Source organism: Coturnix japonica, chromosome 1 (genome assembly GCF_054131305.1).
Source record: "Coturnix japonica strain WE chromosome 1, WE-NBRP24, whole genome shotgun sequence".
Classification (NCBI taxonomy): domain Eukaryota; kingdom Metazoa; phylum Chordata; class Aves; order Galliformes; family Phasianidae; genus Coturnix; species Coturnix japonica.
The window spans coordinates 134,227,457-134,243,687 of NC_140663.1; the positions used below are offsets into that span (position 1 = coordinate 134,227,457).

Genomic DNA, 16,231 nt, shown 5'->3' on the forward strand with positions numbered 1-16,231 from the left:
AGATTCCCACACGCTTGGAAATGAAGTCCACAGACTTCCCTGGCTTCGCAAGTAAATTGGCAACAAGTCAAATAATACCACAAGCAGACACAAAATGATCTTCCCACATGGAAACATCTGAAATCTTTCCAACTCGAGGAGCTGGACCCTAGAAGTGGGCTGTACGTTGCCCTCTGATGCACCTAAGAAAGGCATTCAGGTGTCACAGAATCTCACTACTGAGCATCCTTATTTCAGATGTAGGGACACCAGTGCTGCCCTAAGAATAGCTTCCACTACAGGGCGTGCCTGTACTATTCAGAGCCTTTCACACGCACAATGCTTGCTACAGTTCTACAGTTACATAACACATTCATCAGGGGAGATCTTTCTCCTTGAAAGCACTGAAGATTCTAACAGCAAAAAAAGGAAATGAGGCAAGTGACCGCTAACAGTAAGAAAAGCAGGAGCAACTTGGGGAGAGAAATAACCAGCCCCAGCCAGGCTTCCCAGAAGACAGATATCAGTCTGTCAGACACAGAGCTCAGTACTAAAGCTAGCTATGCTCCAGCAAGAAACTAATGATACGTCCAAGCATGTTATTTAAACATTTCCACTATTTTAGCTTGGATATTATTGTTCCTAAAAGGTGCCCGATGAGCTCAAACGAGCAGACATAGGAGCCCCAGCTGCTGGAGCATCAGCTGGAACAGGTTCAGAGCTTAAGCCAGCCCTGATGCAGGGGTGGAAGGGTGGAAAGATGCACTCGCAGACAAGAACTGGCACCAGCGCTGACACCTGAAAGGGAGGAGGTCAGGAGGAAAGATAAACAGGGGCAGCTAACTCGTTTTTCCAGTTAAATACACTCACTTCAAATAAATTATAGCTTCACGGGAAGACTTTTGTTTCAATAACAGGTGCTATTACGTACACACGAACATCCAACTGTATTCTCATATAATCAGTCCCACTCCTAATGTAAAAAGCTTTAAAAAGCCTTCCAAACTTCAGAACAGTGTCACAATTATGCATTGGCCCAAATTCCTGCCTTGGAATGGGACGCTACTAAACTTTCCTTTTTCTATTTAAGCAATGCTTCCCTCACCCCTCACAATTAATGGTGAGATTCAAAACCTTCCCAAACTCAGGACAGAAACATATGGGATGGGAGCAAGAGAAACACTTAGCTGTAACCCACAGTAATGAATTGAGCTCTGTATGCTTGAAACCCACTCCTTCTTCCCCTTATTACATTTCCTTTGTATGAGGACCAAGCACACAAAGAGGAACAATACTCCTCTATCCCTTCCAGTTGCCATTATTTTGTCACTGTTAGTGTGGATGACGAGTCCTCCAGGACCAACCTTCCCATCACAGAATCACAGAATTGTAGGGGTTGGAAGGGACTTCTAGAGATCATCGAGTCCAACCCCCCTGCCAAAGCAGGTTCCCTACACCACGTCACACAGGTAGGCGTCCACAAGTCAGCCTCTATCAAATGGGAAGGAATTCAGGAAACAGGACAGGAAGGGGCAAAACACAACTTCCCACGATAACAAGGATTCCAAAAGTATTTCTAAGTGAACACATTTACTAGTCGGTCATAACATCCCCAGGCCTGGAGGCATTCAAGGCCAGGTTGGATGTGGGCAGCCTGGGCTGGTGGTTGATGACCCTGCACAAAGCAGGGGGTTGAAACTAAATGATCTTCAAGGTCCTTTTCAACCCAGGCCATTCTATGATTATATTATAATTCACACTCACAGATAATAACTAAAATCTGACTTTAATGCAGGCTGATTTATTCTCTGCTTCACAAATTAAATGCCACAAGACACTTCTACGACCAAGTCAGCAAGATGCAAATAGCTTAGAGTTTAGAGAAAAGTAAGACTGGGGGGGGGGGGGGAAATCCTTTTTTTTTCAGGAAAACTTGTGAATGAAAGCGTTAACAAATTCAGTAAGTACATTCCAAAAACATCACTTCTCAGCCTACTACTCTATTCCAAAACTTATATACTAAACCATAGTTATGAAAATATACTCCAACTAAGGCAACACTGCATTAGTGATTCTATATAGCCCTTAAACCGCACACCTGAAACAGGTCGACAACACTGAGGAAAGAATCCTCAACAGGAACATCACTGTCATACTGAGAGCAAGAAGTCTATATGGACAGTGAGCACTGTTTTTCCCCTAGCAGTACCAGAGCACACATCCAAGAAAGCCATCCAACACCACAGAGGAGCAGCCTTGGACTGCAGAGTACCTTTGGCACCGTACGTCCACATCACCTCTCACCCAGCTGAAATATTCTTTAGTTTAACACTTCAAGGAGCAAACTTCTAATACCAAGCCCAGGTCAGTCTTAAGTCACAGAATCACAGAATGACCCGGATTGGAAGGAACCTCAAACATCACGATGTTCCAACCCCCCTGCCTGGCAGGGCCACCAAACATACACCTTTACTAGATCAGGTTGCCCAGGGCCCCGTCCAACCTGGTCTTGAACACCTCCAAGGATGGAGCATCCACAACCTCCCTGGGCAGCCTGTTCCAGGGCCTAACCACTCTCCTAGTGAAGAACTTCCCCCTAACATCCAACCTAAATCTTCCCTCTTTTAACTTAAAACCATTTCCCCGTGTCCTCCTATTGTCAGCCCTTTCGAAGAGTTTACTCCCCTCCTGGGAGTAAGTTCCCTTCAGGTATTGAAAGGCTGCAATGAGGTCACCCCACAACCTTCTCTTCTCTAGGCTGAACAAACCCAATTCCCTCAGCCTGTCCTCATAGGGGAGGTGCTCCAGCCCCCTGACCATCTTCGTGGCCCTCCTCTGGACCCTTTCCAAAATCTCCATGTCTTTCTTGTCTGGAGACTTATCCTGAGTATTGACGGCTTCAGTTCCACCTCAACCTGCCAGCACCCGTGAGAGAATGTCCCTCCGGTTGAACTGCCAGCACAATTGTATAAGCAAGTTGCACATTTCACAGCAACCTGAGAATAAGTTTGACTACACAGGTGTTACTGATAGCATCCTGAAAAAGCAAACGAAGCCACGGTAGGGGCAGATAAAACTGCACTGCTGAATTTCGCATACTAATGGCACAGAATCACAGAATGACCCAGGTCGGAAGGGACCTCAAGGATCATGTAGTTCCAACCCCCCTGCCTGGCAGGGCCACCAAACATACACCTTTACTAGATCAGGTTGCCCAGGGCCCCGTCCAACCTGGTCTTGAACACCTCCAAGGACGGGGCATCCACAACCTCCCTGGGCAGCCTGTTCCAGGGCCTAACCACTCTCCTAGTAAAGAACCTCCCCCTAACATCCAACCTAAATCTTCCCTCTTTTAACTTAAAACCATATCCCCGTGTCCTCCTATTGTCAGCGACGGCGAATGGCGAGGCAAAAGGAAAGCAAACGATCAAATAAAATACAAACAAGTTCACCACGACTGCCAGAAGGATCGGCAAAGCTGTCGGTCAGGCACTGACAGGGTCACAGCGCTTGGAACGCCTCCGGAACGCCACGGGAACCCGAGTAAGGCACATACAAGGGACAGACCCGCAAGGCCTCAGCCGCCCTGGGGCAGCGCTGGGAGGCGTCGCACAGGCGAAGGGCCGCCCTACGCCCTCGGCCCGCTGAGGTGGCAGCTCCCGGCCTCCTCCTGCCCCACTCCCTTCCCAGAAGCGCCGCCACCAGCCCCGGTTCTCCCAGCCCGGCCGCGGGGCTCCCCGTAGGCCTGCCCACCGCCACCCCCTCGCTTCTCACGGACACCTCCCCGCGCCTCCTCACCCTGGTACTGCAGGTCGAGGAGCACAAGCAGGAAGGGCAGCGCGGAGCCTAAGCGGCCGGCAGAGCCCGCAGCTGACACCATCGCCGCCGACACCCGCGGCCGCACTGGCGGCGCCCCGGCCCGACGGCTCCGACTCGTGTGGGGAGGGTCGTGGGCGCCGCTGATTGGCTGCTCGGAGCGCGCCCGCCCCCTCGCAGTCCCGGAAGGTGGAAGTGAGCTGCGGGGAGGACAGGCCGCGCCGTCACTGCGCATGCGCAGAAGGGCGGCTGTCCCTCTGTGTCGTCACACTCGCCCGCCTCGAGCGGCGCATGCGCTGTGAGGGGGGCGAAGCTGCTCCCCTCAGGCAGTGCCCTGAGTGGGGATGGCTGCGCGTATCTTAAGGCGGCTCGGGGTACCTGACCTTACCACAGAGCTGAGAGGAGCAAGGCTGTTTTTACCAGCTTTTACCATCCCTAGGGCGCAATGCTGTTCTCCACAGCACTGCTAAGATGGTCAGCATGCAAACATCATTGGGGGATTTACCAAACTGTAGAAAAATCAGTGATGTGACTACCTTTTGATCAGTCCATGATTGTTTGGTCAGTGTTACCTTGTACAGGAAAAAGATAACCTCTATCCAGCCCCAAGAAAAAGTAAACAGTGCAACAGTGATCCTATATTTAGTGTGTGGGGATAGGACTAGGGGTAATGGGATGAAAGTACAGCATAGGAAGTTCCGCACGAATCTGCGCAAGAACTTCTTTACAGTGAGGGTGATGGAGCACTGGAACAGGCTGCCCAGGGAGGTGGTGGAGTCTCCTTCTCTGGAGATATTCAAGACCCGCCTGGACGCCTACCTGTGTGACGTGGTGTAGGGAACCTGCTTTGGCAGGGGGGTTGGACTCGATGATCTCTAGAGGTCCCTTCCAACCCCTACAGTTCTGTGATTCTGTGAAAAGAGCACAGCATTCTCATGGTTGGAGCTCATATTTGACCTATACACTGATACTAAATCCTGTATGAGATAGTTTGCAATCTAACAGGCTTAAATTCGGAGAGATTTCCCCCCCCACACACACACACACTTAATTAAAATGCACGTATTCTCACCAGGTACACAGATGCCTACACATTAATTCTTGAATGAAACTATAAACCATGTGGGAACATTCTTGATGAACATACATCCCAAAACATAAAGTATAGTCTAAGTATGTATACTTATATATATATACTTATATATATAAGTATATATACTTATATATATAAATATATATATTTACTAGGAGAGTGGTTAGGCCCTGGAACAGGCTGCCCAGGGAGGTTGTGGATGCCCCGTCCTTGGAGATGTTCAAGACCAGGTTGGACGGGGCCCTGGGCAACCTGATCTAGTAAAGGTGTATGTTGGGTGGCCCTGCTAGGCAGGGGGGTTGGAACTAAATGATCCTTGAGGTCCCTTCCAACCCGGGTCATTCTGTGATTCTGTGTGATTCTGTGATATAGGCTTGAGAGGAAAAAAATATTTATCTTTAACACATATTCTCTTTAGCAACTTCAGAAGCAGACAGAGCAAGGGAGGAAAAAGAAGGCACTGGTGCACATGACATGAAAACATTATGTTTTGGAATTTGAAAAATAGCAAAGCAGCACAACTGTAATGCAAAAGGTCTTTTAAAATGATTAATCAAAATTATACTGGCATCAGAAACAAGTTTCTGTAGCGGTTTTGAGTTCTGGAGCAGATGGCAAAGACAAAACTAAGTTTAAAGACGGGCAAGGAATTTTCTGTTACCGCTGATGATATATGAAGAAACAGCAGAGGGCATCCACCAGCAAGGGATGACTTGAACCACTCATAGCTGAGTAAAAGGCTGGCAAACAGAATAGAGAGACATGGTATATGGGTACTGTTAAGTTTATATTTCTGTTTATTAACATCACACACAAGAACACAGAAAGTACTGAAAGGACCCTGCTCAATACCTGCGAGCCAATATGCTTGACAATATGTTTTAATTAATAGTTCTGTTTTCAGAAGACACTCGAGCAAACCAAACCATTTCCCAATGCAGGGAAAGAGACAGTGTGACAGGCTGTTACATTATATACACAGTCTAGTATGAAAATATAGGTATGGAAATATAGGAGAAAGAAGATGGTAACAGAGATGCTATTCTCAAGGCCTTCTTATAAGAAATCTCTGAGACTTTGCACCTTGTAAACTCTCTGAAAGGACTGACAATAGCAGGACAAGGGGAAATGGATTTAAGTTGAAAGAGGGTAGATTTAGGTTGGATGTTAGAGGGAAGCTCTTCACTAGGAGAGTGGTTAGGCCCTGGAACAGGCTGCCCAGGGAGGTTGTGGATGCCCCGTTCTTGGAGGTGTTCAAGACCAGGTTGGACGGGGCCCTGGGCAACCTGATCTAGTAAATGTGTATGTTTGGTGGCCCTGCCAGGCAGGAGGGTTGGAACATCATGATCCTTGAGGTCCCTTCCAGCCCAGGTCATTCTGTGATCTGTGATTGTTTTTATTTTCATCTGTGCATATCTCCATATCTCTTGGCTGTGTGGGAACTAAATGGGATAGTAGCAGTATCCACATATATGGATAACAAAGAATTGCGGTTTATATAGCCACCTGTTTTGGTAGTTCTGTTCTTTTACATTTAGATTTGTATTTAAATGCAACTGCTTTAGAGCTATTTCTTTTCTGGGCTGCTTTTGGAAGCAGAGAAGCTCCTACAGACTGCAGTTCCACACACAAACAAAGTTGTCTAAACTCCCACTTGGAAAAGTTTATCTTCATCCATAAACTTGAAAGGGAGCGTGAGGGATCATTCTTCTCTAGGGTAAGGTTAGCCTCTGTAAAAGCTTTTCCCTCCATATTGCCCTAACAAAATTCCACAGGTACGTCTTTGTCACATCTGTAAGAGAAGAACCATGTTTCTGATGTGGAATTATTTAGCTCTCAGCCTTGTGGTTAGATGTTATATATGTACACTAGCTACTGCCTGCTTTTTATACTGCTATAAAGGTGCTTTTTATAGGCCATTTTGTCTCTTTTTATGTGAAGCTTATTTTAATATGGTCCTTGAGTCTGATTTATTCACTAAACTATACCGCTATGGTTAATTATCAACAGGGCTGTAGGACAGACATTAGAAAAGGGAATACAACAGGCTGACCCCCAGCTCACTACAACCTCCCTTCAGGAAGTTATAGAGAGCAATGAGGTCTCCCCTGAGCCTCCTCTTCTACAGGATGAACATTCCCTATGCTACAGCCTTCATGGCTGAGGTACTAAGGTGACGTGTACTAATGGTGATTCTTCTTTTGCATACAGTTTCTTTCTTGCTCAACAAAAATGCTAAAACATCCCAGTCACAGAAAAGAATACCTGCAACTGAGTTACAACTCATTGCATGCCATTAAAAATTCACCCAGCAAAGTGTTAAAAGTCCTTGATTCAGTTTCAGTGTTTATTGACCTTTCTATTGCTCCTATTATATCACTGATTTCTAAATACAAACAAGTTAAATACCGCATAAGTCATATGATAGACAGTAGATTGTTTTTTTCCGAGTGTAAACCTGAACTTAACTGAGTGAAACTCACTGAGTGAAACCCATGTGTTGGAAAGGGGATATCTAACCTGTCTCGTGCTACAGACTGCCTGAAAGCAAGTCAAATACAATTCAGCACAGCGTCCCAAGATGAATGACAGGACTACAGGATATGCTGACTGCGTAGCTACATCAGGCAGTGAGCCAGGCTAAAGCTGCCATCACTCCTCGTCTCACAGAGGCATGAAGCATGTGCCCTGAGACGAAAGCTACGACGGGTCAAGAAAGGAGTTTGAATGGTCATGAAAGCATTGGTGCGCTAAAGCTATGATACCATTTCTCTTTTAAATACCTGTAGTTATCTTATTGTATGTATACTGACAAAAAGGTAACGGGAAGGCAAAATGTCATCAGAAACAAGCCAGTAATTTCATTTCTCACTCACCAAAGAAAAAACTAAAGAAGTTCACAATGCTGTTCTTGGCATATGGCTTAAGTATTACCGCAAATAAAAAAGTCAGGAAGCTATTCCAGTAATATCTATGTTTAAAGTAGATAAAACTCACAATCAGCGTGTTTGCAGATATTTCTTTAGAGTTAAATTGAATTTCCTCCATGCTTGGGAGAAAGGAAGATAAATAAATTGTATGGCTGTCTCAGTAAAATCCAGGTAGAATTGTTGCACAAAGACAAACCTTTACGAGAAATATTTTATTTGAAGAAAAGAAGAAGACTTAGAGAAGAGTAAAGTACTCAAACTTGATAATGAAGTTTGTTCAACTAAATGAGGCAGCGTCTCTTCAAGCTGCTAGATCATAGTTAGCGTTGTGTGCTGGGATTTGGTAGAATCACAGGACTCTGACAGAGGAAAGTTGGGAGAGTGGCTCATCCTACCTTTCTTTAATTTTAAATGTGTTGTTTTTGTGTCGTGAGAATACGTATTTAAATGGTTTCCTCATGTAAACTAAATGATGGCAAGACTGAAAGAATGTAAATACTATAGGTATTGATGTTGAAAAATGTGCACTAGAGGGAGTTGGCAGGAAGGAAAAGATTAAATAAACTGAGAATCTGGCCCGGATTTATTATTATACCTGTACCATGCTGTTCAAGTCAGCTTTCCACCAGTTAATGATTACCGGCATGCGTCACTCCAAGATCGCTGTAAGAGAAAGGTTAGTGAAGAGTCTGTTTCTCAGTTCCCAAGACAATTCCTCCACAGTCCTCTCGAATTAAAACATCTTGCAGAACAGGAGGTGTCCTTCTCCACTCTGCAAAACATGCAGATAATTACTTCACTTAACATAATTCCTCAGGGCTCCCAGGACACCACCGGGCCTCACTGTCTCTGCTCAGCCTTCCCTAGCACTGCCCAGGGCCCAGGACACCTGATGCTTGTCCCACCATGGGCAGCCACGGGCCCTCATGCCCAGTTTCAGCCTATTGCCAACCCAGGGAGTTGCTCCTCATCTGCCCTGCTCCCCGGTGGGGTGATGGGACAGGCTCTGGCTGCCAGGCCCTGCCCTGACAGACCCTGCAGACAGCAGGCGGCCGTTCTGAGCCCTGACACCTTCCCCTGCTAGCCAGGGCATTTCCCAAACAGCTGAGGCCAAGATGCTGTCATATTATCCCTGACAATCAGAGTAACCTCCCCTCTTTGTATTCTCCGGTTGTAGATACCCTCCACAAGCCTCACAAATGCCTTTCTCTAATCTCAGTGTCTGAGGTTTACTTCTTGCATTTTAAATCATTAGCCTTATCCTATTTTAATTCTTTGCTTTCCTCACCGCCATCCCCATCTTTTTTTTTCTACTTCCTAGAAAGTTCTGTTCTTCCCTACCTCTTTGTTCTTGTACTCTGCTAAGAAAAAGCACAGTCAGCAACACACTGTGTCAACAGAGCGTGAAAAAGCCTTCCAGAACAGTGGATAATATAAAATAGTTCCATAAAACCCTCACGCACACAAAGTACCTCTAGAGGACTCCATTAAGTGCCAGAGTCCTCTACATTAAGTAGATGATTAAAAGAGTAATGTAGACTTAAGTACATTAATGTAGACATTAAATCTATATTATTTGATAAATTCGGACTACTAACTGGGAATGATCTTTATTTAACTGTAGCTTGTAGAAGGCTGGCATGTGGAAAAGAACATGGTACGAAAGGAGTGAGATATACTGGCTTGAACAGGGAAAGAGTATGAAAGGACCGGGTAAAACAAACTGGAATTAAAAATATACAAGGGGAAGAAGATATTTTGAATTAGGACTCTAGAAGGTCTTAAGTGCCTCAGCCTATATTTTAGCTTCTCCAAAACTGCACTCAGCTCCCACCTATTACTGTTACGAAAAGGCTGGGGAGAGGAGAGGAGAGGAGAGGAGAGGAGAGGAGAGGAGAGGAGAGGAGAGGAGAGGAGAGGAGAGGAGAGGAGAGGAGAGGAGAGGAGAGGAGAGGAGAGGAGAGGAGAGGAGAGGAGAGGAGAGGAGAGGAGAGGAGAGGAGAGGAGAGGAGAGGAGAGGAGAGGAGAGGAGAGGAGAGGAGAGGATTTAAATGTTGGATTAATGTGTTGGATTTATGGTGATTGCCCACCATTGTCTGTGCAGGAACAATAATCTCGTCTGTTCAAACCAGACTGTTGGCTATCATAAGCTTCTTGCATTGAGTCTAGCAGATGGGGAAAGGCTAAAATGCTCTTGGTCTCCTCTGCTACTAAATCCATGCACATTGTAGGAGAGTACCTTAATCACCAAGCTATATATGATATAAGGTGAGGAAGCAGGAAGCAGGCATTAGCGAGTGGACAGAGTAAACCACCCTTGCCAAGTTAGGCTGTACTCTTATAGCAAGTAATTGAAGATCAATCAAGCTCTAGAAGGAGGGAAGGAAGGAGGAAAGAATGAGACTTTCTCTAGCAGACACGGTGATGTCCCTAACCTCACTAAACACAAAACTCAGTTCTAGCTCTTGTTGCACAGCCTGGTTGAGCATTTTATATTAAACAGATACTATAATAAGCAACCGAGATCCAAGTGGATCTCGCAAGTATCTGCACACTTCATGCACACCTCCCATAATCAATTGATAAGAATTTTGAACAGTTTCTCACCCAGACAACATTTATGTAATGTAAAACATCTTTAGCAGTAGATCCTTAGAATGCATACTGAACAGCCTATGGTATTGATAACAGTTAGAGCACTCCCAGAAGGACATGGGTATGAAACTTCTTGGGCACAGAAGGGACTGTGCATGCACTTCTTGCTTTCTGAGTGCTCCTTCCATTCCCATAACGTGCTCATTAGAGTGTATGGTCCATTTTATTTGCCTCTACGAAACACCCGTAGAAGCTGTGACTGTGACATTGTGCTGGAGTACCTGTCCTTTGAACAAAAGTTGTGGGAGCTGGGATTGCTCATGACCTCATTGCAGCCTTTCAGTACCTGAAGGGAACTTATTCCCAGGAGGGGAGTAAACTCTTTGAAAGGGCTGACAATAGCAGGACATGGGGAAATGGTTTTAAGTTAAAAGAGGGAAGATTTAGGTTGGATGTTAGGGGGAAGTTTTTTACTAGGAGAGTGGTTAGGCCCTGGAACAGGCTGCCCAGGGAGGTTGTCGGTGCCCCATCCTTGGAGGTGTTCAAGACCAGGTTGGACGGGGCTCTGGGCAACCTGATCTAGTAAATGTGTATGTTTGGTGGCCCTGCCAGGCAGGGGGGTTGGAACTACATGATCCTTGAGGTCCCTTCCAACCCGGGTCATTCTGTGATTCTGTGATTCAGTGATTGCTCAGCTTTGAAAAGGCTTTGAGGAGACCCTATTGCAGCATTCCAGTACTTGAAAGGACCTTATAGGCAGAATGGGACTGACTTTTTATATGGTCTGATAGTGACAGGACAAGGGGGAATGGTTTTAAACTAAAAGATGAAACTTAGATTTTGGGGGGAAACTTTCACTCAGAGTATGCTGAGGCACTGGCTCAGGCTGCCCAGAGCAACCCTGGATGTCCCATCACTGGGAGTGTTCATTGCCAGGCTGGATGGGGCCCTGGATGGCAATCCTGCCGACAGCACAGGGCTGGAATTCAGTGATCTTTGAGGTCCCTTCCAACCTAAGCCATTCTGTGACTCTGCATGACCTGCCCTGCCGCACTGACTCAGCCTGCCTGTCAGCTGAAAGCGGATGGCATTAGGCTGAATGGCTCTGCAGCACACACGAGCAAGAAGGAGGAGGCCCGAGAGGAGGGGAGCTCGCTTCTCGCGTCAGGGACCGCCCGGGCCGGGGGCGGGCAGCAACCGCAGCCTCGCACCCCTCAGCGCCCAGCGGCCTGCGCTCGCCGTGCCCCCCCCTCCGCCCGAGGTGAGCGCCTGTTGCGCCGAGGCTCGGCCCTGCTGAGGGTATGGGGGAGGGAGAGGGAAGGTCGCTCGCTGGAGCATGCGGTTTTGGCCGGTGGATGTTGCTCGGCTTAGGGCCTTCCACAGGGCCCGGCCTGCTCTGCCGCCTTCCGCGGGCCCGGCCTGCGGGAGCAGTCGGAACGTTGGGATAGCGGGCGGCCCAGGGGGGCAAGGGCCCAGCCCGGTGTGCTACCCCGGGGCCCTATCGTGGAGCAAGCCTCATCATGGAGCGCGTCTTAACGCGGTCTCCTTAGGACTGCTCGTTTCAGTCCCTTGAGGCTCTGTGTCCAGGGACTCTGTTAGAAATGTGGGCTCTGATCCGCCTGTGTCTTTCCAGGGCCAACTAGGAAGCACAGGGACACACACAGGACAGGCACACAGGCAGCCCTTGTCATGGTGCACCTCTTCCACTCTGTGTTCACACTTAAACTTCTGTGTTTAGTCAGGGCAGCATGAAGCTCTGCATAGATGTTCCTAACTAAATAAGTCAGTCGAGGAAAATAATCCACAGATTTGGCTTACGTTTGCTGGTTTAAAACAATTGTGTTTTAATTAAACCTGTGTATATAGGAGTTTTTCACACAGAGGGTGGTGACCTCATTGCAGCCTTTCAATACCTGAAGGGAACTTACACCCAGGAGGGGAGTAAACTCTTCGAAAGGGCTGACAATACCAGGACAAGGGGAAATGGTTTTAAGTTAAAAGAGGGAAGATTTAGGTTGGATGTTAGGGGGAAGTTCTTTACTAGGAGAGTGATTAGGCCCTGGAACAGGCTGCCCAGGGAGGTTGTGGATGCCCCGTCCTTGGAGGTGTTCAAGACCAGGTTGGAAGGTGCCCTGGGCAACCTGATCTAGTAAACGTGTATGTTTGGTGGCCCTGCCAGGCAGGGGGGTTGAAACTACATGATCCTTGAGGTCCCTTCCAACCCGGGTAATTCTGTGATTCTGTGTGATTCTGTGACACACTGGAACAGGTTGCCCAAGGAGGCTGTGGATGCCCCATCCCTGGAGGCATTCAAGGCCAGGCTGGATGTGGCTCTGGGCAGCCTGGTCTGGTGGTTGGTGAACCTGCACATAGCAGGGGGATCAAAACTACATTGTCATTGTGGACCTTTTCAACTAGACCACTAGAGCAGGCTGCCCAGAACCACATTAATTTTATAATTCTGTGATTCTAGATTGTGGGACCGTGGAAAGTCGTTGACAGCGGCTGACAGGAGGGAGGCCGCAAGTGGCACTGTTATGTTGCCGGGCTTCTCTGGGCTCTGTGCATGGAGCTACCAGCTGAGGCAGCCGTACAGCGGGTGGACTAGATGCACTGAGCGGTGCCACAGGTACCGGGTAGCTGGTCGTGCGGCGGGGCTGGAGCGGGTGCGAGCGGGAGGCACTGCGGCAGAGCAGGGGAGGTGATGGCAGAGCAGGGGAGGTGATGGCAGAGCAGGGGAGGTGACGGGCCGGGGGTGCGGCAGGGGGCAGCGGGTCGGAGCCTTGGTGGGGCGGTGGGGCGGTGGGGCGGGGCGGGACGGTCCGTGGGGCCGGGCGTCATTCCCCGCTCTCCTCCGCGCAGGCCCGGGCCGCGGCTGCCATAACAACGCGGAGGACGCCGGCACCGAGCGGGACGCGAAAGATTGTCCGGACATGGTGAGGGCTGGGGCGGGTGGTGGGTCGGCTGGGCTCGGTGCGGCCCGTTCTGAGCCGCTTCTTCTCTTCTTCCCTCCCTCAGCCCTTCACGGAACGCGCCTATTTCCCTGCGGGGGCGGCCGCGGCTGGTGCAGGGACGTTTCCCGCCTTCCAGTTCCGCGGGCGCCATGAGGGCCCGGACTGGAGGCGGCTGAGCGCCGTGGACGTGGGCCGGGTGTGGAGGGAGGGCGACGTGGCGGCCCTGCAGGAGCACCTGGAGCACGTCACCTTCTGCAGCGCCGAGCGGGAGCGCTGCCCACACTGCCAGGGCCCCGCCGACCCGCTGCTGCTCAAGCTGCTGCGCCTGGCCCAGCTGTGTACCGAGTACCTGCTGCACTCGCAGGAGTACCTGAGCGCCCAGCTCGGCGGCCTGGAGGAGGCTCTGCGGGCGGCACAGGCCCAGCGTGACCGCCTGGCCGAGGAAGTGGCCCAGCGTGCTCAGGAGGTCAAGGGGCTGAAGGAGGAGTGCCGGCGCAGGAAGAAGATGATCAGCACCCAGCAGATGATGCTTGAGGCCCGAGCCAGCTACCACCAGGTGAGAGGAGAGGGACTGGCTGCACGGCCACCAGTGTCTTGTGGCTCTGAGTCCCACCAAGCAGCCCAGTTCTGGTGGGTCATAGTTGCCTGCTGGGTGAGAGGCTGAAGTGCAGGCACTATGCTGCTGTCACAGACATCTGAGAGTGCTGCATCATCTGTATCAAATAATGTTTACTGTCAAGCGCTCTATAGCCTTGGATTTACTTTTGACACATCTGAAGTGTTGGGTACACACACACACCCGAATGCTAACAAAGCCTGGAGAAGAGGTGGCTCAGGGGAGACCTTATAGCTCTCTATAACTTCCTGAAGGGGGGTTGTAGTGAGCTGGGGGTTGGCCTCTTCTCTCGTGTAATCAGTGATAGAACTAGAGGGAATGGTTTTAAGCTGCATCAGGGGAGATTCAGGCTGGACATTAGGAAGTATTACTTTTCGGAAAGAGTAGTTGGGCATTGGAATGCACTGCCTAGGGAAGTGGTGGAGTCACCGACCATGGGAGTGTTCAAGAAACGCTTGGATGTGGTGCTGAGGAATATGATTTAGCCTGGAAGTATTGGTGATGGTTGGACTAGATGATCTTCTAGGTCTTTTCCAACCTTGATAATTCTGTGATTCTGTGAAAGCCCATGATACAAGTGCTAATTCTTTCTCTTGCCTGTACCATATGGTCAGGAAACTCACAGGGCACGTACATCAGCATTGATGCTAGGCCGTAGCCTGTCTGTAGGCCAGCTGCCACTTTTCTGCAGTAGTGTTCTCCAGGCGCAAAGTTTTTTGCCTCTGTGTAACTCAGGAGCAATTCACGATGGTTAGGAACACCGGTGGCATAGCTCATCCCTAGCACAACAGTCTGTTCCTCTAGCATATTTTGCAAGAATCACAGAATTATCAAGGTTGGAAAAGACCTAGAAGATCATCTAGTCCAACCATCACCAATACTTCCCGGCTAAATCATATTCCTCAACACAACATCCAAATGTTTCTTGAACACTCCCATGGTCGGTGACTCCACCACCTCCCTGGGCAGTGCATTCCAATGCCTGACTACCCTTTCATGGGTAGAGCCTTATCATGTTGCTGGTTTTTATTTGCTTATTTATTTTTATGAGGGAATTGTTTTGGATATAATGGCGTGGTTTGAAAATTTGTCAGCTTCAGTAGGTTTCAGGTTTCTAGCTTCAAATATAATATACATTCTGGACAGTATACTGCATGAAGGCTTGACTTAAGATTTCGGGGTAGTTCTTTGTGTTTACAAGGTTTAAGTTGTGTTGTTTTCCTTTTGTTTAAATCTTGGAATACTAACATTCCTGGTTGTTGAAATTCTTAATCACGCCTTAGTTAAAGCTCTGAGCCAATGCAAGTTTTCTTATGGTATGCCCAGTCTTACTCTCACTGTGCCAGTGTCCTCAGGTTAGCAAAGTTCTTGCAGCTGAGCAAAGGCACTTCCCACAGCCACTTCTGTGTCCCGTAAGAAAACGGGTCCTTCCTTCCCTGCAAAAAGCCAGAGGACATAAGCTACAGGATTTATTTTGCTGGAGACTCTTAAGTTTGTCTGCAGTTATTTTCAAAAGGTGGTTTAGCAACCTTTAACTGTGAGAATCAGTGACTTTCCACCTTCATCTGCTGAGTTAAGTGAAATGTTTCTGCAAGGGAATGCGTACTTCATGCCACAGGAATAAACATACATATTATAGACTTAATGAGAAAGCAGTCTCTGTGCATGCATTTGAGCATTAGTCTTAGAATCATAGAATAGTTTGAGTTGGAAGAGACTTTTAAAGGTCACCTCATCTGTCTCCCCTGCAATGGACAGGGATGTGCACCTATAGCTAGATCAGGGTGCTCTGAGTCCTGTTCATCCTGTCCTTGGATGTCTCTAGAGTGGGGCATCCAGTGGGTAGACTATTAAGGACAAGCTGCTGCTACCATTTTAGAAAGCCTTATTCCAACTTACAGGGCAGTGTCTGTACTGTGTTGCAAAGGAAAGCTGATATGAGCATCATTGGACATGCAGACTTACATGATTCTCATACTGTGGTTACCAGTTAAATGTTACCCAATATTCCTGAAGTGTTGGTAGGATACAGCTGTCTCAGTGGAAGCTCAAGAAAAAAACATGGTAGCAAGCTTAGCTCACCACTTCTCTGCAGTTGCATTCACACTAACACAGAGATGGAAAGTTATTTCCCATCTTCAGTTTCATTTCCCTCTTTCCTCTCTATTAGTAATTTCTCATCTATGTAAGTTACTAAGGTTTACATGGGAAGATAACATTCATTTAGCTAAGTTATGTCGAACAAATT

General features: G+C 48.1%; 2 protein-coding genes across 11 annotated transcripts in view; one reads left to right on the forward strand and one right to left on the reverse strand.

Annotated features, from left to right (window-relative positions):
- Positions 1 to 3,914, reverse strand: part of DNAJC3 (DnaJ heat shock protein family (Hsp40) member C3) — a 30,775-nt gene extending 26,861 nt beyond the window's left edge. The window contains exon 1 of the mRNA XM_015851552.3: positions 3,778 to 3,914. Within this exon, the coding sequence (XP_015707038.2) occupies positions 3,778 to 3,859 (82 nt within the window). The 5' untranslated portion in view covers positions 3,860 to 3,914. The remainder of the gene's footprint in view (positions 1 to 3,777) is intronic.
- Positions 3,915 to 11,433: 7,519 nt separating this feature from the next.
- DZIP1 (DAZ interacting zinc finger protein 1) overlaps positions 11,434 to 16,231 on the forward strand; it is a 33,715-nt gene continuing 28,917 nt past the window's right edge. For 6 of the 10 annotated variants that reach the window (XM_085535998.1, XM_085536000.1, XM_085536002.1 and 3 more), the window contains exons 1-3: positions 11,434 to 11,674; positions 13,276 to 13,349; positions 13,432 to 13,923. In XM_085535998.1, the coding sequence (XP_085392124.1) occupies positions 11,449 to 11,674; positions 13,276 to 13,349; positions 13,432 to 13,923 (792 nt within the window). In that variant the 5' untranslated portion in view covers positions 11,434 to 11,448. Of the gene's footprint in view, positions 11,675 to 12,886; positions 13,043 to 13,275; positions 13,350 to 13,431; positions 13,924 to 16,231 lie in introns of all 10 variants that reach the window. The other 4 variants (XM_085536003.1, XM_085536006.1, XM_085536005.1 and 1 more) reach the window with 1 other exon arrangement.